The sequence below is a fragment of the Lucilia sericata genome, unplaced genomic scaffold, assembly GCF_015586225.1.
Source record: "Lucilia sericata isolate MDLA Ls3-8-SP2 unplaced genomic scaffold, ASM1558622v1 Contig000136F_arrow, whole genome shotgun sequence".
Lineage (NCBI taxonomy): Eukaryota > Metazoa > Arthropoda > Insecta > Diptera > Calliphoridae > Lucilia > Lucilia sericata.
This window is the reverse complement of record NW_023994168.1, coordinates 34,717-51,891: the sequence shown is the minus strand read 5'-3', so window position 1 is coordinate 51,891 and position 17,175 is coordinate 34,717. Positions and strand designations below refer to the sequence as shown.

The 17,175-nt window shown below is 31.0% G+C and overlaps 1 protein-coding gene across 1 annotated transcript in view; it reads left to right on the top strand.

Moving 5' to 3' along the window:
* LOC119601029 (forkhead box protein O) overlaps positions 1-16,065 on the top strand; it is a 54,313-nt gene extending 38,248 nt beyond the window's left edge. Inside the window, exons 3-5 of the mRNA XM_037951687.1 lie at positions 3,088-3,274; positions 3,342-4,061; positions 15,065-16,065. Of these exons, the coding sequence (XP_037807615.1) occupies positions 3,088-3,274; positions 3,342-4,061; positions 15,065-15,544 (1,387 nt within the window). The 3' untranslated portion in view covers positions 15,545-16,065. The remainder of the gene's footprint in view (positions 1-3,087; positions 3,275-3,341; positions 4,062-15,064) is intronic.
* Positions 16,066-17,175: the final 1,110 nt, after the last annotated feature.

Here is a 17,175-nt window from a genome sequence, read left to right as displayed (position 1 = left end):
GAAACTACCAAAGATAATTCGACAAATTTTGTCACAGATTATTTTTTTCATCTATAATTAATTATGTTTAAAATTGTAATAATCGATCCAAAATTTCCCATAGCCCCCATACAAAGGTACATATTCCCGGAAATTAATTTATCGTTAATAACATCCTCAAATATATCGGTCCATAATTGGTCATAGCTCCCATATAAGGTTCACATCCGAAAATCACTTGTACGAGCTTAATTCATAGATAAATAAAGCTGTCTGGATAAAATTCGACATGAATGTGTTTTGTGTGTATATGAATTGCTCTACGAAATTTATTCCGGATCGGTCCATAATCGGTCATAGTTCCCATATAAGGTCCACTTTCGAAAATCACTTAAATGATCATATTTTATTGATAAATAAAGCTATCGGGATAAAATTCGACATGAAAACATATTCATGAATACATATTCATACATGTATATACATAAATCATTCTACGGAATTTTTTTCCGGATCGGTCCATAATTGGTCATATCTCCCATATAAGGTTCACATCCGAAAATCACTTAAACGAGCTTAATTCATTGATTAATAAAGTTATCAGGGTAGAACTCGAGGTGAATATGTTCTGTATAGATATAAATCAATTTGTAAAATTTTTTCCGGATCAGTCCACAATTGGTACTAGCTCCCATATAAGGTCCACATCCTAAAATCACTCAAATGCGCATAATTATTGATAAATAAAGCTATCAGGGTAAAACTCGACGTGAATTTGTTTTGTGTATAATCATCCGTGAATATTTTCCACATCGGTCCATAATTGGTTACATTCCATATAAGAAATTTCTTCAGCATCGGTCCATATCTAGCTCCCATATAAGGTTCACTTCTGAAAACCACTTAATGCCACATAATTTATTATTAAACTCGACATGAGTATGTTCTGTGTATAGATACCCTCCACCACCATCAGTGGTGATAGAGGGTTTATATAAGTTTGTCATTCCGTGTGTAACACCAAGAAATAGTCATCTGAGACCCAACAAAGAATATATATTCTGGGTCCTTATGAAATTCTGAGTCGATTTAGCTATGCCCGTCTGTCCGTTTGCCTGTCTGTGTAAAACACGCTCACGTTAAAACGAAGCAAGATAATTTAACCAAATTCACCCAAAATATTCACCATTATCCGGTACAGTTGGTATTGAAAATGAGCAAAATCGGTTCACATCGAGAAAAGTTATGAATCAAAATTTAAGACAACTCCGAAAAAATAAACATTTTTTACACATTCTGATGTAATTTTCTCGAAAACTATGCAAGATAATTTCATATATTCGTTTCTACACAATATCTTGATTCTTGCTGAAAATTGCCAGAATCGGTCCATAATTTCATATACCTCCCATTCAAAAGTACATATTCCCGGAAAATGAGTTTTTTGTTAATAACTTCCGTCAGAATGTTGATATCTTCATAAAAATTTTACAACTTAAAATCTTATGTCAATTCATTGAGAGAAAAAATTTTCTGGATTGCTCCATAATTGGACATAGCTTCTATACAAGGTCCCCTCCCGAAAATCACTTTAACGCGCATAACTCATTACTAAATTAAGATATCCATATAAAATTTGGAATAAGTATTGCTCATACGCACAGAAATATTAGTATGACATTTTTTTCGGATCGGTCCACAATTGGTCATAGCTCCTGTACAAGGCACAAATATTAGTATTATATTAATATTAGGTCCATAACATGGGTGCGTTCGGTCCCATGCAAATGTCCCTTCAGAAAATCACTTGAACACACATTACTTATTACTAAATTACAATATAGATACAAAATTTGACTGAAATATAGCTTTTATGTACAGAAATTTTGCTTAAAGAATTTTTTACGATCGGTTTATAATTGGCCATATCTCCCATATTAAGTCCTTCCACTAAAAGCAATTTAACCGTATTTAACTAATTGCATTATCAATTTGTGTAGAACAAAATTATATATATGTATTTTGAAAATCCTTAAATCTTTCACACACATGCACATTACTAAATATCGTTAAAGCATATTTTAGGTCGCTATAAAAATATAAAAGAAAATGAGGTTTGTAATGTTCAATAAATCTTGTAATTGTAACAGACTTAAGCTGTTTAAATCTTGGGGTTTTTCTATTTAAGACATGAGAAAACTTATTTCTACAAATATTTGATCAATTAAAAAAGTATTACTATAAAAATAGCTGGTAGAGGGTATTTAAGATTCGGCTCAGTCGAATATAGCACTCTAACTTGTTGTTATTAAAAAATTTAACAATTTACTAAACAACTTCTTTGTAAGAGAATTTGCAAGTACTTCTTTAACTCCCTATTTGTAAGCGAGCGTGGAAGTATTCGCCTCCAATGATATGACCGTGTTAAAATAATGACTTAAAATGCTAATGAAGAAGTAGCTTTTTAACTCATAACTTTTCAATGTAAGTTTTTCCTGAGTATGTACCCAGCAAAAAAAACTTCCAATGAAGCGAAAAAGCAGTAGAATTTACTCAATGGAAGTACTGGAAAAGACCTGAACAAGTGACGATTTTAACACAGGCTTGTCATAGGAGGAATCTGCTTTTTATTTGATTCCAAATTCGCTACTTATGAAGTCATTCTCAAGAAGTAATTTTTATGCTCTTTTTTTGTAAGTTATTCGGAAGTGAAATTATATTGTTATAAAATACAACTAATTTGACTTTAATAATATTAACATTAATAAAAGCAATAGATACATTTAAAACAGAAGCCCAAAAATAAAATTTTTTATCTCACAAAAATGTAAGAACAACAAAAATATCTTCAGCATTGAAAAAATAGAATTATTTTTGCTTATTAGGATGTCATTAAACATCACTTCCACAGAAGGTAAAAAAATCACTAATTGCTACTTTTGAAGTGGTGATAAATGTTATTCTTTTGGAAGTACTTCATTTTATTTTTGCTGGGTATGTATGTATCTATTCGATTCTTTTTGACATGACTAATTGATGTCGTTACGTGTTGTTCTTGTTTTGTTTATTTTTTATAATCACGCAAACAATGTACTAATTTTTTCACAGGGAATTGGAAATCTACGAAGAATCAGCTTTATATTATCAATCTGATGTTGTTCAAAAGCCTCCATTCAATTATTCGCATATCATTGGAATGGCTATGCTTGAAAATGGCAGACGTGTTACGTTGCAACAAATCTGTACTTGGATTGAAAGAAAGTTTGCTTTTTTTCGTGTGCGGAAAAAGTGGAATGTATGTATGTAACAAGAACTCCATAGAATAGTAATATTAAAATTATGTTGTTTATGTTATTTTTCAGAATTCAATACGGCACAATTTGTCATTACATCCTTGCTTCCGCAAAATCGGCCGCAATAAAGAGGATAAAGGAAAAGGTGGTTATTGGGAGTTAGGAGTTGATCCTAAAAAAATCGATCGAAAACGCATCCGTAATCGAAAATCGTCAGGGCAAGGGGGCAAAGCAAAAAATAAAAAATATATTAAAACGAAAAAGAAAAGGCAACAAAATATGACCATCAATAAAAAGATAAGTCTTAAACATATACAGGAAAATTTAAGAAAGTTTCCTGGTGAGTATGATTATGAAGAATTGCTATTAGATGAGATGGATGTACAACAAAACATTGATGTAATGAGCACAAACACAAATAGCCACAACAAAAACACTCACGACACAAGTTGTAAGCCCTCGCAAAGACAACGAATAAATCCAACAAACAAAATTATCAGCCCAGAGTCAGAAAAAATGTTATCAAATTATAATAATGCTGATGATTCAGTAGCTTTAGAACAAAATGAAGGTACACATTTTACCATCAACACAAATGAACAATCGCCATCAGAACAGTCATGCCAGCAGCAGTATAAATTAGACACAATAATTATAAGTTCGTCTGAAGTTGGTGAAGATATGCCAAGTATTCAAAATATAAATCCGCGCACACTTAACTCGTTCCTAACAACAAATCCCACAAAAAAACTAATATTTGATGAACAACAACAATATCATAAATGCATTGTAAGTATTTCAAAATTTACTATTTTAACTGACAAATTAAAGTAAACAGAAACATTTATTTGTTCTATAATGATAATTTAAAGAATTTTACAACGTTTAAACGTTCAAAACCCTCGTAAATTGTGCAACCTGCAGTAATGAATATATAATAGGTGGCGCAAAAGTATTCCTCCTATAAGAAAATGCTATAAATTTTGCGAGGCCCCTAATGTCAGTTTGTTTTGACATTTGTGTAGAAAACACATGCGAAATACACGTTAATAAATTACATGTAGGAGGATTACTTTTGCACCACCTGTTATAATTAAAACATATTTTGAATTTGTGTGTGAATTTTAAATAAAACTCTCTTCTATATATTTTATTTATTTTTATTTAATGTTTGAATTGATGAATAACTACTGAATCAATTTTACAATGAAGTTCTTATTTTATAATAGATCAAATTAACAATTAACTAAATTTAGATATGTAAGAAAAACATCAACTTTCCATAAATAACTAGTAAGAGTGTTATATTCGGTTATGCTGAATCTTATATACAAACCATTAGGTTACGTTGATAGGAGGATGTATAGTACATCAAATCCGAAGAAATACACCTAGGCCACTATCGAGCCTGTTGTGCGCTCCTGAAAAAAAATTCACTGAGTATTTTATTTTTCAATGTTCAGAAACTCAGTTTCCTGGACGTAATTCCTAAGAATTTTCCAATTAGTGTTAGTAAGGAATGTTATTTCCGGAATAACATCACTTCGAAGATATTTGTGTATATCCTTCCAATGTGTATACATTGATGACGTGTCCTATAACCACTTTTGGCCAGTTCGCCTAAAGAGCCGTTCGCCTGTCAGTGCCGCCTCATATCTTAAACATGTTTCAATGGGTAGAATATCTAGCAACGTTTTTAGAGCTTTGGTTGAAGTAGTACACATGGCGCCACTTATACGCAAGCAGCATGTACGCAGATCTCCCCGTAGTAGTTTGATATTACACTTCTTGTCCAAAGCAGTCCACCAGATCATTAAAGAATAAGCTAGAATTGGTCTAATTACACTTTTATAAAGCCAATTGTCATACTAGGACTAAGACCCTATTTCATGCCTATAGTTCTCCTACATATCCCCCAGCATCGATGTGCCTTGTTGATCCTATCCTCTATGTGGTGTCTCCATTTTAATTTCCGGTCGAGGATTACACCTAAGTATCAGACGTTCTGTGTTATACAGAACAGTACTGTATTTAGAGCCATGTTCTGTATAAATTATTCTTTGCTAAAAAACTTGAAAATGTTCTGTATTTGTTCAGTATTCAGTAAATTTATGAACTTGTACCTGACGGTAATTTTTTGAATTTTTACGTTTTACAACGATATGCATGAAATAATTGCATAAAACATCATTATTTACTATTCTGTTTACTTAGTAACATATTAGCGAATTTTGTATAATAAAAATTAGAAATTTAAATGTTGAAAAAATCATAAACAGGAAATCATAAGCAAACATAGTTAACATACATTCTTCAAAAAGGCCCGTATTTCATTTTCTCCTGTTCTGTATTTTGCTAAAAAAAATGTGGTCACCGTAAGTATACGTAAAAATTTTTGTCTTTCTTGTGAAAAGACAAATTTCCATCTTCGCCGAGTTAACATTGAGGCCTCTCGGTTGAGCCAAGCTCAGAGCCTCCTCCTCCTCTTCTACACAAGTAATTTAGATCCTTTCCCTTTAAAAGTATTACGACATCGTCTGCATAGCAGACAGGTCTAAGTCCTTGCTCGGTTAGGGTCCTTAGGAGGCTATTAATCGTTGTAACCCAGAGTAAAGGTGACAAAATGCCACCCTGCGGTATACTGCGAAATACCTTTTTCCTGATAGTTATATCGTACATCCATCTGTTCCTTAGCATGAAGTTGATCCGTTACGGAGCACCCGGTCAACATAAAACTGGTCTAGGGATTGAATAAGAGTATCAGCGTTATTGAAGGCGGCTTCGATGTCAATGTATACCGCCAGTGTATAAAGTTTGCTATCGAAGGATTCACATATGTAGTGGACAACTTCGTTTAAAGTGGTTTTCACCGATCGTCCCTTTACATAAACATGCTGCTTAAATTTAAGGTCTTTGTTTGGTATACTGCTTTTAACCATATTATCGACTATCCGTTCCAAGGTTTTAAGTAGGAAGGACGTAAGACTTATCGGTCGATAGGACTTAGGTGTCGCATAGCTAGGATTCCCTGGTTTGGGTATAAATATTACCCTTGCATTCTGCCATTAAATGACAATCATGCAGTGAATATGTGAGACAAATTGAAACGTATAAAATTTCGTTAGCAATAGGACTTTTTTGATTTCGTCAAAAATTTTAATAGTACAATTACATTTCGACTAAACCTTATATTTTAGAGAAAATTATCCAATGAGGTACAATAAAATAAGTTCCTTACAAACAAAATCGGTATTTTTTGACTACCTCTAATGTACATATTTGTATTTTCTTGGTAAAAATAAAAAAAAAAAACGAATTGATCTTATTTTGTTATGCTATCTTGATACGATTAATCTTATATTCTTCATTCATTCCTAGAGAAAACTCATACATTATTTGGTAATGAGTGGTGATGAGTAGTCATTATCAACAATATTATTTTATTTATCTGAATTTGTACTTACGGATATAGAGCAAAGTAATTTGGAAATGTTATAGCCCAATTGTCTAGCGCGTCTATTTAACAAACAAGAGGTAGGTGGTTCTTGAAATGAGATTGATTTATATTTTTGTAAAACTGTTCACAAAGTTACAATAAGACAAGTAGTTAATGGACGATTGAGCAAACAGCTGGATTAAGAAACACTGACAATAACTGAACGCCTGGGTTCAAATCCCGGCTGAGGAAAATTTTATTTTTGTAATTACAATCAGAATATTATTTCTTCGTTTTTAGTATGTAGATTTATAAATAATTATTCATTTACAATTTGTAACAAACTAAATAACTCATTATTCACAATGTAAGTAAATTGGTAACCACATACTTATTTGTTGGTCAATGTCAAGCAAAAATAAGTAGTTATTCCCTCCAAAAGTAAGTAGTTTCTACTTGTTTCCAATATTACTTTCTGGCTTACCAGGTATGTAAAGATTTTGCTGGGTACTTACGTGTTGGTTGGTTGGTTGGTTGGTTGGGGATAAAAACACTTTTTTGTTTTTATACCCACCATCATAAAATATATTGATTTTTTCATTCCATTTGTAACATCGAAATGTTGGTCATAGACCCACAAAAGTTTATATTCTGGGTCCTCATTAAATTCTAGCCATGTCTGTCCGTCTGTCTGTTAAAAGCACGATATAGTCCTAATGAAAAGAGAATAGCCCTCATACAAGAATGGCCCCAAAACAGTTTTAGCGATGAAATTCGACATACAGTCTGCATTTAAAATCCTAATATCTTGAAAAAATACAGCATATCGAAAAAAAATTGTTGTTTATGTATAAAGCTTATTAATTAATGTTTATTTAAAGAAAAAAGAAATGGGTAATATATTTTACATTGTCAATAAAACTAAAATGTTAAAAATTCACGTAACAAAAGTCTACTAACAGTTATCTTAGATTTTAAAGAGTTATTTTTAGAGAAAAAATTTGTATTTGTATAAAAATACATCAGACACACCCATTTTCAAAAAATAGGGGAAAATTAATTGCCAAATGTTGAAAAAAAATTATTCTTGAGTTAAAAAATTATTTTTTGATAGATATCCCACTCGCATCCCATTATGGGACTATAAAGCTCTTCAAGGAAATTTTATGAGCTTTATTTTAAGCAAAAAAAGGGTAATTTTGAAAAAAAAAATTATTTTTTTTTATATTTAAAAAAAATTAAAAAAATGTTTTGGAAAGAATAAAGATATAGCTATCTGTACTCCTTTACACAATTTTTGCGAGCACCAATAAGTGAAAATTTACACTCATTTTAATAAAACCCTGTATGACCAAAATGTTCAATTTTGACCCTTTCTGACTCCGGCAGTTCTTAACCGATAAAGCTGAAAACTTGTGTCTCGCCTACTATCAAAGAGTACTAACCTTGGTACATGAAATTTCCCATATATAAACCAAAATCGGTCTAAACAATTTTATGATAACTGAACCTACCCTTCATATGTACATTAGACCGACTCACTGTGTATGGAAAGCAAAAACGTGTTTTTGTTACCCCTTTCAAAATTTTCCTTGGTTTGTTTTATGATGATTCCCAAAATATTTACGCTTGTATTTATAAAAAATCTTATTTTGCTTTTAATGCACTCAATAGTTAAAGCATACTTTAGCCTTAAAAACCATTAATAAAATTGTGATATTCATAAACAAATAATAAACGTATATTAACTATTGTGCTGATTTATGTTTAAGTTGGCAGCACTGTACAATATGGCTGTCATTTTATGTGTTAGTGTTGCGTACAATTAGGATAAAATATTCGTTGATTCGGTTTTCTTAATTTCATATTTTTGTTTATAATAGATTTTTGACAATAAAAACAAACTTTTAAGAAAAACTAGAAGTATCTGTGCAAAATTTCAGCTCGCTAGCTGCTTTCATTTGGACTCTATCGTGTTTTCAACAGACAGACAGACGGACAGACGGACGGACATGGCTAGATCGTCTTAGAATCTTATAAGGACTCAGAATATATATACTTTTATGGGTCTTAGATGAATATTTTTTGATGGTGGGTATAATAAATATATATATGGCTTTAATAAATGTTTATTTAGTTCAGATGTATAAATATAACATATAATTTCTAATTATTATTAAAAGTATCCGAATAACGGATATTTTGCGACAAAATATACATCACTATGACACATTTTCTTATTTTTACTTATTTTCCTTGTAATTTTTGATAAATTTTTGCAAATATTGATAAATTTCTTTGATATTTGACTAATTTTAATGCCGGCGAATATATTTTGCATTAGTATAACACTAATCAATATAATTTACATGGTTAAATACTTTATGGCATTATATTTAACCAACAAACTTTGAAAAAGCCAAATCAAATGATTTTGTCCATCATTTGATTGACAGACGGGCATTTCCAAATTTCCTAAAAATAGTGCTGGACAATTGAAATATTGTCAAATATTCATGCATTAATCTAATAATGCCTAGATTTGAGTTTTTTCCTCAAAATATAATCGTTTAAAAATTTTCTGGGATTTTATTTACAAATTTGTAAACGTTAAAATTAGAATTTTTAGATTTTATTTTAAAATAAACCATAATTAGTTTTCGCAATCAACCTAAAATTACCGGAAAAATCTTTATCTGAGAAAAAAATTGTTAAAAATCTACAATAAAATTCTTCTAATTGTCAATGGTTTATTGAAGGTGTTTTAAGCTATTTCACGTTTATAAATACGATTTTCCTGAATTTTGCCTAAAATTGTTTAATAAACCTAAAATAAGTTTTTATAAATACAGCCGTTAAAGTCTAGCGATTACCGTTCGTGAGCTGGACCAAATTTAAAAAGGCATTTTTGAATCATTTTTTTTTTTTATTTTAGTTTTGTTTTGAAAACAATATATCCAATATAGGGTATCGTTTGAAAGGACTTTTAAAGCCGCGTTCAATGATGTATTAATCATAAATAACCGTCTGCTCATAATTGTCATATTATAAAAAATTTAAAATTTTTAGGTTTTTCATTACTATAAATAAAATGAAAGCACAATTTTGCAAAATTGTATATTTTGTTAAAGAAAAAATTTAAAATTTAAAAAACAACTAAAAAGGGACTTTTTTGCAACCGGTCCAGCTCACGAACGGCCACCGATAGACTGGATATATTTTGGTAACCATCATAAAACAAAACATAGATTTTTTTAAGCTGGGTAATATATTGAATTGAACGTGAAAAATCGTGTCCCCCATAGGATATTTTCTTGAAAACTGTCCAGCTCACGAACGGACAACACTGAACCCAAAATATTTTGGGAAACATCATATTACATAACAGCGAATATTTTGAGGGGGTAACTCAAGTACCATTTTTTGTGAGTCGGTCTAATGTACATATATACAATAGAGTGTTCCGAGGAACAGCCTTTTTAAGAATTTCATGTACGAATACCTCTCAATCGATGAGTATTTATGTACTGAACACGAGAAAATTAAAAAAACTAATTTGAAATAGGTCGCAAAAATTCCGCAATTTTGAGCTGATTACAGGAAACATATTTTAAGAGTATTTTTGGTCCACAAAATGGTTTTTAGTGGATTGGAGAGACTTATTATTTTCGCTTTTTATCGAAATAGGTGGCAAAATTGTCGTAATTTTTACGTAGGATCTTGTCAAAAAAATTGTTTTCTATTTTTTTATTTAGTACATTAAAACGCATCGTTTGAGAGGTATTCCTCTAAAAAAGTGGTCTACGGGACACTCTAATATACAACCACCTTCAAAGTACGGGATGAAAATCGACATAAAAAGTTTTATAGGAACATAATTCTTCATTCCGAATTTGATTAGGATTTATCTATAACTGACTGATAGTCCCTATATAAGGTTCCCTTCAAAAAAGGCTTATTTAAAATACATACGATTATTCCTTATTGAAAAATAAGAAATGAAATTCGACATAAGTATTGCTATGAAATTTAAAACAAATAAGTGTTATAGGAACCAAAATATTTTTACCAAATTTTACGGTTCATGTTTAAAAATTGGACAAAAATATTTTGTTTTTAAAAATGAATATTTTGTAAATTTGAAATTGACGTAATCTAAGGCGACCAGATTTTGGAAATGAAAATAGATGACATAAATAAAAGAGCAAAACAATTCTTGAATTATTTTTTTACATATTAAAAAATTTTACGAAAAATTCTAAAATTTAGATTACTTTTACTGTTATACAAAATATGCCATTGAAAGCGTGATATGCCATTGAAAGCGTCTCTCAAGGACCTTTCTTATGATACCAAAATTTTATATCTTTCCTTTGGAAGAAATATGAAAAAAATCATAAAAACCTCAAAAAAGGACCTTTTTGTCCTTTGATCCAACTCGCCAAATATTGACCCCTGGACATATATTGAAGAAGGAAAATAAAATGCTTTTGGTTGACAGAGGGTCATCTATGAATCCAATTCTAGTTAGATTAGATAATTATTCCAAAAATATAATCTTTTAACATTTTTCTTAGATTTTATTTACAAATTTCTAAACGATAAAATTATAAATTTTAGATTTTATTTTAAAAGAAATCATAATTAGTTTTCGCTATCAACCTAAAATTAACGAAAAAAGCTGAAATCTGAGAAAAAAAATTCTAAAACAACGTATTGATGGCTTAAAATAGGGTTGAGCCTACAAAAAAAATCTTAAATTTGTTTTAATTTACAAAAATAAATATTGATTGATTTCAAAATTAAGATGACAAAAGATGACATATTATGGAATTAGATGATAGAAAGAGGATATAAATTTTAAAGGTGACAGCCAAAAACCTCTTATTTGCCGACCAGTGTTATTAGTGTACCACATAGAAATATTATTTATTAAGAGTTTAAATTTTTGTGCATTACGATTCCTTTACAATAAAATACAAAATTAATGATTTAGTGGCAAAATTTTAAAAAACAAAAACTTACAAAAATTGATTTTTCCCCTTGCACATCCACCTCAAAACTTCAGAGCCGTTGCGGTACCTGTTAACGTTATCCTATCAGCCTAACTTTTGTCATGACATAATTTTACAACCCAAAGAACAATTCTAGGGAGGGAAACACTCTAATATGTATATAGGAATCTACATAATATGTATATGGGAATCTAAATTTTAAAATAGTTATTATCTCTAGACCTACAGTCGATTTCAGGTTTTTCACATATAAATCTTTTTCGGTGGAAAATATAAGTGATCGACGCATTATATACGTATCTACCACCGATTTTAGGCTTCATATCAAAATCGATTTTCGATAATAATTTAATTTATTGTTACAGATTTTTTTTAATTTTCTAATCGTAAAGTTAGTTAAGGATGTACAACCAAAAAACAAGTAAGAAAGTATAGTCAGGCGTGACCGACTATATGATACACTACACCAGTTATGAATATTAAATGTGAGTTATTTTTCATAATACAGCATTTATCTTCTATTACCTTGTTCCGATGCATTTAAACAATTTATGGGTGAAAAACTAATTTTCTGAAAGAGGCTTTATATGGGGGCTAAGGGCAAATATGGACCGAGCCTGATAAAATTTTGTGAATATATTTACATGTACATAATATTTTATTGTGGTGGATTTCATCGCGATATTTGTGTTTATAAGTTAATTTTGGACATTCAAGTAATTGTTCCGATACATTTAAGCAATTTGTGGATGAAAAACTAATTTTCTGAAAGAGTCTTTATATGGGATCTAGGGGCAAATATGGACCAAGCCCGATAAAATTTTGTGAATATATTTATATTTACATAATATTTTATTGTGCTGAATTTCATCGCGATATTTGTGTTTATAAGTTAATTTTGGACATTCAAGTAATTTTCTGAAGGGGACTTTGTATGGGAGCTAGGCCCGATCTCTATGAAATTTGGCAAGGACATCAAGGCTTGTATTAAACTTAGTTGTGCCGCTTTTTTAACCATTTTCAATAGGTCAAAAAAAGCGTGTGTGCCAAATTTCATCCCATTATCTTGAAAATTGAGACCTTGCGCACAAGGCTTACATGGACAGCCAGCCAGACGGACGGACATAGTAGCTTAATCGACTCAGAACACGATTCTAAGCCGATTGGTATAATTTAAGGTGGGTATATTTTAATATTTTTGTATGTTACAAACATCAGAACAAACCCAATATAACCTCCCCACTAAAGTGGAGTAGGGTATAACAATTTTTATACCAGAGGAGCGCAAGATTGCCATTACATAGCACGCGTGATAGGGTAAGAAAATTCTGCTGACGCTAAGTTGATACACATACACTATAGGTTTAATTCTTCTTCTTTTTATAATGAGCAATATCAGTGGGTTTGCTCTCAACTTGAAAAACAAAATCAAATCAGTTGCTGATCAGCACTTGTCGAAGCAAGGTCTATACGCGACGTTTTTAAAATACACACAGAAATACAACAACAAAATTTTGAGAAAGCCGAATTAATGTAGGAGAACATGAGAGAACAGTTGATAGTTTTTTATATATAGACTTTGATATACGCTGGCTGTCAAAATCCATAATAAACATTTGACAGTTAGCATATACTTTATAGTTTATAGTCATTTTATTAGTATACTTTTATTTAGAATTGAATTCTGTTCTCTGCTGCTTTACCAACACAAATAAAACTATGGTACTCTATGGTAGTATGTGTTTGAGCAACACTGTTTTATACCCACCATCAAAAAAGATAGGGGATATATTGATTTTGTCACTCCGTTTTTAACACATCGAAATATTGGTCGTAGACCCAGTATATATATTCTGAGTCCTTACTAAATTCCAAGGCGATCTAGCCATGTCCGTCTGTCTGTTGAAAGCTCGATAGGGTTCGAACGGAAAGAGCTAGCGAGTTAAAACTTTCCATAAATATTCCCTATAGGTAAGGTTTACTTGGTATTGAATATGGGCAATATCGGTCCACAATTTCGCATAGCCCCATACAAGTTGCCCCCCGAAAAACAGCTTTAACAGTCATAACTGTTTTAAACATACGAGTATAGCGATGAAATTTGGCATAAATAAGTTTTATATGCGTCAAAATCTCTGTACCAAATTTTATGGGAATCGGCCCATAATTGACCCTTCATATAAGGTCCCCTTCAGAAAATGACATTTATACTCATTACCGGCTTAAAAATACGAGTATAGTGATGAAATTCGACATAAGTAAGTTTTATATAAGCCAAAATCTCTCTATCAAATTTTATAGAAATCGGTCTATAATTGCCCTACCCTTCATATAAGGTCCCCTTCTGAAAATGATTTAAACTGACTTAAAAATACGAGTATAGCGATGGAATTCGACATAAATAAGTTTTATATGCGCCAAAATCTCTCTACCAAATTTTATGGGGATCGGTCCATAATTGACCCTACCCCTTCAGAAAATGACATTAATACTCATTACCGGCTTAAAATAACGCTTTAATTCGACATAAATAAGTTTTATATAAGCCAAAATGTCTCTACCAAATTTGAAGGTCCCCCTATGAGTGTAGCGATAAAATTCGACATAAATGTATTTTATATGCAACAAAATTTCTCTACCAAATATCATTTCCTGGATCAATTATAGGCCGATCCCCATAGGTCCATAATTGATCCAGGAAATGACATTAATACTCATTACCGACTTAAAAATATTCGACATAAATATGTTTTATATAAGCCAAAATCTCTCTAGCAATCGACAATCGGTCCATAATTGACCCTATCACACATTTTTTATTATAATTCTTCATTCCCAATTTTATGAGGATTGGTCTATAACTGACTATAGCCAATAAAACAAAATCTATGTACAAACCCCATATAAGTTTCTCTTTAGAATTAAAAATACAAGAACAGCAATGAAATTCGAAACGAATAAGTGTTATACGAAATCTTTCTACCAAATTTTACGACAAACAGTCCATAATTGATCCTACCTCTAATATATACGCATGGTTAAAAAATTGGACAAAATATTTTGTTTTTAAAAATTAATATTTTTTCAATTCGAAGATCACGTACATAATTGAAGCCTTATCTCTCTGATGATTACAGAAGAGCATTCCTTTTACGGCATACAATTTGATGGAGGGTATATAAGATTCGGCACAGCCGAATATAACACTCTTACTTGTTTATTTTACTAAGGAATACCACATTAGATCTCGATCTCCCACTGGACTTGTACCTTACGGTACATAATCCTTCCAAAATTAACATATTTATGCCAAATAAGTAATTTTTATTTTTTTATTCTAGCGATATTCTGAAGTTGATGATGTGCAACAAAATGAAAACGTTATTATCTCCTCATGTTTATGCAATTTATCGGATGGTCTTACAACATGTGTTCATGAATCGACATCAAATCAGTGTCCTAACATTAATACGACCAGTCCATCAAACACAGTGACACTGGATTTTAGTGCCTTTCCCGCTCAAACCGTTAAAACGAAGCCAAATGTCATTGTCGAGCAAGTTATTCAACCATCTTTAAATTTCTCAGCAATAGAAATTTCATCAGATTGTATGCCAACATCGACACTAAACACCACAACTACAAGAATGTGTATGATTGGATCACAAAATGGGAACTATCCAAATGGGGTTGTAAACGAAAACTTTCGTCCCTACATAGATGGTATCGATGAAGCTTTCCAGTATCTGCGTAGCATTGATAATACAAGAAATGAAGATATTTTAGATAATTTACTTGATATCACTGTTAGTGATTATTAAAGAAGTGCTATTATAATTGGATGTGCCGAATACAGTAGAGTGACAATGAAATATACATATTTATGTGGGATATTTTATTAACTTTTTATTTATATTTTATTGCACTATGTCAAATTTCAAAGTTTATTTCAATTAAGTAAAAAAGGAATGATAAACATTTTCAATGGAAAACTCTTAGATATGCTCATTTGATGTCAATGTTCAAAACATTTGCTATATTAAACATTTACCTAAATTGTTTTCCTAATTTATATAATACCATTATTAGTAACCGTATTGATATCCTCAACAAAAAAAGAACTTCCAAAGAAGCGAAAAAGAAGTATAATTTACTCTATGGAAGTATTTAAAAAGATCTGCAGAAGTGATGATTTTAGCACAGCCTTGTCATAGAAGGGATGTCCTTTATATTTGATTCCAAATTCACTACTTTTAAAGTCATTCTCAACAAGTAATTCTTTGGTTCTTTTTTTGTTATTCGGAAGTGAAATTGTATTATTATAGAATACAACTAAGTTGTCGTAAATAATATTAACATTAATAGGGGAAATATACACATTTAATAAAAAAAAGCCCAAAAATAATTTTTTTACCTCATAAAAATGAAAAAACACAAAAAAGATATTTTCAGCATTTAAAAAAATATAATCAAATCAAAATATTTAGCTTTCAATTGCAGGAGCTGTAACAATATAGGCCACAAATGCAGCCTAGTATAAAAGCGAGTATTGATCAGTTATTGTATTTGTTTCACTGTGTGTTTTTGTCTATTTATCGATGGCACGTGTCTTCTTACGTTTTCCTTTATGTGGGTGCCTAGTATAAGGATTGAACTAAAACAGTTATACTAATTTTTTTAGTGCACATTAGCGGACCCCAAAAAATACCGATCTTGATAAAATGGATCTTGTTGTCATACTTGTCCTGACGGTAATTTTTTGAATTTTTACGTTTTACAACGATATGCATGAAATAATTGCATAAAACATCATTATTTACTATTCTGTTTACTTAGTAACATATTAGCGAATTTTGTATAATAAAAATTAGAAATTTAAATGTTGAAAAAATCATAAACAGGAAATCATAAGCAAACATAGTTAACATACATTCTTCAAAAAGGCCCGTATTTCATTTTCTCCTGTTCTGTATTTTGCTAAAAAAAATGTGGTCACCGTAAGTATACGTAAAAATTTTTGTCTTTCTTGTGAAAAGACAAATTTCCATCTTCGCCGAGTTAACATTGAGGCCTCTCGGTTGAGCCAAGCTCAGAGCCTCCTCCTCCTCTTCTACACAAGTAATTTAGATCCTTTCCCTTCAAAAGTATTACGACATCGTCTGCATAGCAGACAGGTCTAAGTCCTTGCTCGGTTAGGGTCCTTAGGAGGCTATTAATAGTTGTAACCCAGAGTAAAGGTGACAAAATGCCACCCTGCGGTATACTGCGAAATACCTTTTTCCTGATAGTTATATCGTACATCCATCTGTTCCTTAGCATGAAGTTGATCCGTTACGGAGCACCCGGTCAACATAAAACTGGTCTAGGGATTGAATAAGAGTATCAGCGTTATTGAAGGCGGCTTCGATGTCAATGTATACCGCCAGTGTATAAAGTTTGCTATCGAAGGATT